At 38.0% G+C, this 6,670-nt stretch overlaps 1 protein-coding gene across 1 annotated transcript in view; it reads left to right on the plus strand.

Moving 5' to 3' along the window:
- Positions 1-6,229, plus strand: part of LOC122554695 (vitellogenin-like) — a 29,410-nt gene extending 23,181 nt beyond the window's left edge. The window contains exons 29-35 of the mRNA XM_087990252.1: positions 9-138; positions 1,087-1,279; positions 2,564-2,655; positions 4,518-4,612; positions 4,705-4,855; positions 4,956-5,117; positions 6,092-6,229. Coding sequence (XP_087846378.1) covers positions 9-138; positions 1,087-1,279; positions 2,564-2,655; positions 4,518-4,612; positions 4,705-4,855; positions 4,956-5,117; positions 6,092-6,189 — 921 coding nt within the window. The 3' untranslated portion in view covers positions 6,190-6,229. The remainder of the gene's footprint in view (positions 1-8; positions 139-1,086; positions 1,280-2,563; positions 2,656-4,517; positions 4,613-4,704; positions 4,856-4,955; positions 5,118-6,091) is intronic.
- Positions 6,230-6,670: the final 441 nt, after the last annotated feature.

Here is a 6,670-nt window from a genome sequence, read left to right on the forward strand (position 1 = left end):
TCTTTTAGATGACAGCCTACTATCAGGGTTTGCAGATTCCTACATCGTTGCCCATGCACGCAATAAGTGTACGCGTTCAACAAAGAGGCTTCAGCGGTGTGACTGAAATTCAGGACCTGCTTCTGAAAATAGATGAACGTAATTATCATTTCAATTCTTAACTTCAGAATTAGCTGTGGTGGTCTGTTGTGAAAACTTGTCATGAATTTAATTGGAAGCCCATGCGGGTTATTTAAGTATTAAAACCAATTACAGATGTTCTGTGGGGACTGGAAAAACCAGTGAGGTTGGAAACATTTCCCTCCAGCCTATAGAAGGCACAGAAGTTCTTAAAGTTTTGGAACCAGTCAAATAATCTCGGGTGAATTTCTAAAGATGAAATAAAGGCAATGGTAAAGTCATCATAGTTTACCAGACCGTAGGGCTAGTCTCTCATTAGAGAGAAAGGGGGGGAGAGAGAGAGAGAGAGAGAGATGACTGGTGGTGGTTTAAGCTGAGGCTCAACATGCCTCAGGTGAGGGGAGAGGTTGAGAAGTGTTCTTCATGATAACCTTAGCCAGTACATGAATTGAATCCACAGTATTGGCATTAATCTGCATTACAAATCCAAAAGATGAAATACTGTTAACATAATAGTATTAATAGTTCAATGAATATCTTACGTTAATGTTGTTGCTGTGCCTCCCATTTTAACTTTAACCTGTTAATTTCACAAAGATTAATCAATCCATTATCATGACAGCTAGAGGTTACCATGAAGGACTGTCCTTCTCAACCTCTCCACTCACCTGAGGCGTGGTGACACTCAGGTTCAACCACCGCCAGTCAACGCTCTCTAATGAGAGAGCAGCCTGATGAGACTATGGCAACTTTACTTACTATTATAAGGGCTAAAAGAATGAGATGAGTGTCAGCATTTATTTGTGTGATCTCCAAAACTTCCAAGTAAAAATAAGCCTGTTTAGAATTCAATGAATGAAATCTATTTCTAGCAGTGATACTAACTACAACTCTTTGAGAATTTAGCAAGGCTTTTATGTTGGTTGTGAAATCATTCTTTGCAAATATTTTTCAATTGTTCTGCAGATGCATGTATCGCAGAAAACAATACTGTTACATCATTTGATGGGTTAGAATTGAAGAATCCATTATCTAACAGATGTTACCACATCCTGACCCAGGACTGTTCAGAAACTCCAAGCTTCATATTATTGGTGAGACGAGCTAAAATTGATAAGCAACAGAAGGAAATAAAATTGGTGCTGGCTAGGAAAAACACGTAAGTTATATCAGATTTCATCTTTGGTGATCTTTAATGTTTAATAGATATTTATAGGTGAAGAGACTGTTTCATCAAAGGGTATGATGGGGGAATATTCCAAAGCAAGTGATAATTTTTAAAAATACATTACTTCACAGGATATGGGTGTCATTGGCCAGTATTTAATACCCAAATCTATTTGTCTTGAACTGAATGGTTCACTAGGCCATTTCAGAGGGCAGCTAAAAGTCAACCATGATGTTGTGGGCCTGTTGGTGAGATCCGGCAAGAACAGCAGAGTAAAAAAATCAAAAGAACAGAAGATGCTGGGAATCATAAATATACCATAAATTGTTGAAAAAAACTCAGCATGTCTGGCAGCATCTGTGGAGAGGAAGCTTTCAGCTTTTGGGTCCAATGACCCCTTTCAGAATTGCAGATTTACTTTCTGGAGGATTAATGAACCAGAATGTTTACAACAACTGGTGATAACTGTCACAACCACCATAACTGAAGCTAGTATTCTATTCTTGATGTATTAACTGAACACATGTTCCACCAACTGTCATAACGGGGCTTGAACCTGCAACCCCAGGATATTAACATTTGGTTTCTAGATTATGAGCCCTGTAACATTACCATAATGCTGTTGTCTTCCTCCCAATTTAATATGAATATTATTTCTATGGTACTAAACAATGATACCACAATTTTAAATGAATACAAACTACCAGATCGGTGCAGGCATTGAATTAGTAACACACAAAAATATCAGGGATAGTGCTCAATTCATGAGGATACTGAAGAGTCATTAAAGATGAAAGAGCTGAAGCATTAATTAAGATATCAAGTTACTCATGGATTGGATATACCTTGGTAGCAGAACAACTATGACATTCCATTGCAATAATGACAGAATTTCAAAGAAAGTCATTACATATAAAACATTTTTGGACCTTTAAGAATGGTGAGAATACAAGATGCATGTGTTCGTTTCTTTCCTTATTTCCTCCCTATGACTTTCAGTTTTCTGGCAGAGGAGAAAGAGAGAGATTTCATGATGGTGAATAATTGACATCCCATTCCTTCACTTAGCATGAAAGAAGTGAATGCAGGATATTCCATAAGGGATAAAACAAATAGGGTGGAATGCCCAGTAGGGGAAATGTAGGATACCTATACAGAAAAAAAAGTGAACATGGTTATTTGAATGCCTTTCTCTCACTCCATATATAAAATTGTTCTAATACCATAAGCATTTACAGCTGTTTCATTCGGATTTGTCTGTTTGATTTTGAACAGGACCATTGAAGCAATCCCTGTGGAAAATGGAATAAAGTTGGTTATCAATGACAATGTACAAGAACCTAATCAGAAAATTCAAGAACTGGCTGGTGAGTAAAATTTCCATGCCTAACAGACTGCTGGTAATACATTCCCATTTTAGAAGTATCTTTGCATTTCTAAAAATCAGGACGAAAATTGTACTGGACTAGTCATATAAATACAGTGGCTGCAACAGTAGCTCAGAGGCTGTGAACTCAGCATGAGTTAACTCATCTCTGAGTCTGTCCATCATCTACAAGGCACAAGATATTATCTCACTGGAGGCAGTTCAGATAAGGTTCACTGGGATGATTCCTGGAGGGATTGTCTTAGGAGCAATGATTGAACAGGTAGGGACTCTAATTGTAATTTAAAAGAACGTGAGGTGATCTCGTTGAAACACATAGAATTCTTAAGGGCCTGACAGGATAAGTGCTGAGAGGGTGTTTCCCCACATGGAAGATCTAGGACCAGAGGGCACAGTCTCAGAATAAGGGGTGTCAACTTAAGACAGAGATGAGGAGGAATTTCTACACTCAGTGAATTATGAGTATTTGGAAATCCTTGCCACGTGTGGCAGAGCCCTTGTGTATATTTAACGCTAAAATAGACGGATTCTCAATCAGTCAGGAAATCAGAGGTTACAGGGAAAGGGCAGGAAGGTGGACATGAGGAATATTGGATCAGCCATGACTGATGGAACAGGCTCAAGGGGCTGAACAACCCACTCCTTTTCCTATTTATTAAAGTCACGAGTTTGCTGGAATATTCACACTTGTATATTCCCACTTGGACACTATGCAAGAGTTCTTTGACCAGCTGTTCTGGATATTTGACTGTATTAGTCATCATGGTCCCTTGCACTATTTCATACGATGGGGAACAAACATTCTATTAGTAAATGCTGCCCTCGAGTTTCTAGAACCCTGAGAAATTATTCCTTCCATCTTTGGCTGTTGACGTTTTAAAACAAGCATAGTGCATAGTGTTGATATAGAGTCATACAACAGGAAACAGACTCTCAGTCCAACCAGTCCATGTTGACCATAATCCCAAACTAAACTAGTCCCACCTGCCTGCACTTTGCCCGTATCTCTCCAAATAATTCTTATGTACTTATCTAAATGGTCTTTTAAATGTTGTAATTGTACCCATATTCAGTTTCTCACTCTCCCCTTTAACAATACGCTTTTAAAATGTCCTTAGTTCTGGCACTAGGAAAGCAACATATAATCCGAAATTCCATCACAATTTAATCTTTGTGTTACTTCCAAAATTCCCTCAGCATCTAATTTAGTCCACATACCTTCCTCTTACAATCATCTTGTCGCTCAAAAGTTGTTCACTATACCTTATTGACAGCAGTTTTTTGATGTACATTGTCAGAGGATTCAAAATGCCTGGTGTGGACACTTCTGGTACAGTGATAGTGTCCTTACCTCTTAGCCAGGTTCAAGTCCAACCTGCTCCAGAGATGTTTTATAATAAATCTGAAGAAGTTAAATGAAAATGTCTGGAGAAGGCAGTCTCCACAATGGTAGACTGTCTGCATGAGCAGCCCTTGCCTTACCCATTAGGGATTTTGTATGGAAGCTGTTGTAATTGATGACCCCCTTCAATAAATTATTCAATAAACTCTCAGCTTATAATTTATACATCTGAAGGAATTCACATTTTACATCTATGTACAACTGTATAGGTACAGGTTAATGTCCAGGCTAAGACAGAACATTTTCAATTAAAAAAATAAAATAACTTAAAAATAAATAAAAATGTTTGGCTGGGACTATTGTAGTGTAGTGGTAACGCCCTGCCTTTGAACCAAGAGACCTGTGTTCAAAGTCCCACCTGCTCCAGAGGTGTGTAGTAATGTCTGAACTGGTTGATTAAAAATGTCTGTTTTGAAAAACGGATCTTTGTCTTCTTCCAGGCCTTGTATCTATTCAGCAGAATGATACTGGAATTATTTTGGAGGCACCTTCAATCAATATTAAACAATTATACTTTGATGGAATTAGAGTGCAGGTATCTTTTGCTTTTTAACAAATTAAACCATTACATTTGGCATTATTGAACTGGAGTTGGTGTACTAATGTCTTTTTTGCCATTGGGTCTAGATTGTACTTGCACAGATGTTAAAGCAGACATGTGGTATTTGTGGAAGTAATGATGGTGAGAAAAAAATGATAATGCCAAATCATGTAGAAGCTTCAACTGCCGAGCGCCTTTTCGAGTCATGGACATATCCAGGACAATCCTGCAGAGATGGTAAAAGAATCTCAACTCATTTTAAATTTTGTTCTCTCCCTAAATTATTGTCTTACCTGTATTTTTCTTTGGCAATAAACTGTACCTTCTCAAATTTCAGAGTGCACAGTTAGATCAGAATTTGTGCAATTAGGAAGAGTCACGGAATTTGAAGGGGTGGAATCCAGATGTTACTCCGTCGAACCAGTCCAACGATGCCTGGAAGGGTGTACACCACTTGAAACACGATCTCAGATTATCAATTTCCACTGTGTTCAAGCCAGTAAGTGTGTTGTATTAATGTATTGCTTTAAACAACAAGAGCCACAAAATAACAGAATTTACATAGGATTATACAGCACAGAAATACGTCAGTCAGCCAACTGTTCCATGCTCCCATTCCACTTTTCTCCCATTCTTTCCTCATCGTAACCCTGTATTCCCTTCTTCCTCCAATCCTTACCTACTTCACCATTAAATACATCTATTGTATTCACTTCAACCACTGCCGGCCATAGTGGGTTCCATAGTCTTCCGCTGTTTGGTTGAAGAAGCCTCTACCAAATCCCCAATGGAAATCTTGTCCTCAGAAAGTAGCTGAAGCCAAAACATTGAATGCTTTCAAGAAGGAGTTAGACACAATTCTTAAGGTGAAAGGGATCAAAAAGTATGGGAAGGAAGTGGGACAGGCTGTTAGGTTAGATGATCAGCTGTGATCATATTGAATGATGGAGCATGCTTATAAAGGGCCAAATGGCCTACTCCTGTTCCTATTTTCTATCAATGGCCTCTAGCTATTATGATGGGAACATACAGTTGTTTGGGAATTCAATTCATCATGCACCAAGTTAAAATGTTTTGTTTCAACAAATGTTTTGCATTTGGCTAAGTGCTTAGATCAACATATCCCCGCAAACCCTACTGAAATCATGTAATCACATCTATTGTTAAAAAATCAAAAGTGAGATTACATAAACTCACAGTATGATATTACAGCAGTGCATTATACTTTTAAATACATTTAATTTTGTGTGTTTGCATTTAAAGTCCTGTATGTTCAGCCTTTCAATATTTATTCTGCTACTTTGGATCTCTCTGTATTCCTTTTCGCTTCACATGAGATGTCCCCTTGGTTATCTGAAGATTCAGATATGCACTGAAACATTAAAACGATGGTTAAATAGAGAGTGAAAGTCACCGCTTTGCAAATATTTTTCGATCTGTTCTCCCTCTAATCCTGTACTTTCCTATTGACAGATGTTACTATACGTGATGCTACGATCTTCAGTCGGAAGCCTGCAGATATACGCAGTTCAGTGGATTCCCCTAGTAACTGTATGTGCAGATGTTCTTAAGCAATGAAAAACACACAGTGACCTTGGCTTTAAGGAGAATACAGGAACTCTATATTCATACATGAATTTAAAATAATTTGAAAATTCTGGACTTTAGGGTTCACAATGAGGTGAACTAAAAATCCTGTAAGTGTAACATTTTGCAATATTCTTTCAAATACATCAATAAAGTTTTTATTTCTCAGCAAGTGAAAACCAAGTTGTTTGTGAGTCATTCTTTAGCTACGACTGAATGATTATTGAAGATGTTCTGCCAGTTACCCAGAATTCAGTCTCCCTGAATTCCCTTTTTTGTATTTCCCAAACACTTTCTCAAGCCGTTCCTGGGGTAAACTTGACAACCTTCCCTTTCCTTGGCTTTAGTTTTATGAAAAACTGTAAGTCTCCAAACATCACCTCATGGTTTCCAAGCTAATGGGCATTATGAATGGTGTCCTGGCCTCAGGTATTGCCCTCCTTTTCAGAACATGCTAATCTCTTG

Source organism: Chiloscyllium plagiosum, unplaced genomic scaffold (genome assembly GCF_037043375.1).
Source record: "Chiloscyllium plagiosum isolate Xiang-an unplaced genomic scaffold, Cpla_swu_hap1 HiC_scaffold_9, whole genome shotgun sequence".
Classification (NCBI taxonomy): domain Eukaryota; kingdom Metazoa; phylum Chordata; class Chondrichthyes; order Orectolobiformes; family Hemiscylliidae; genus Chiloscyllium; species Chiloscyllium plagiosum.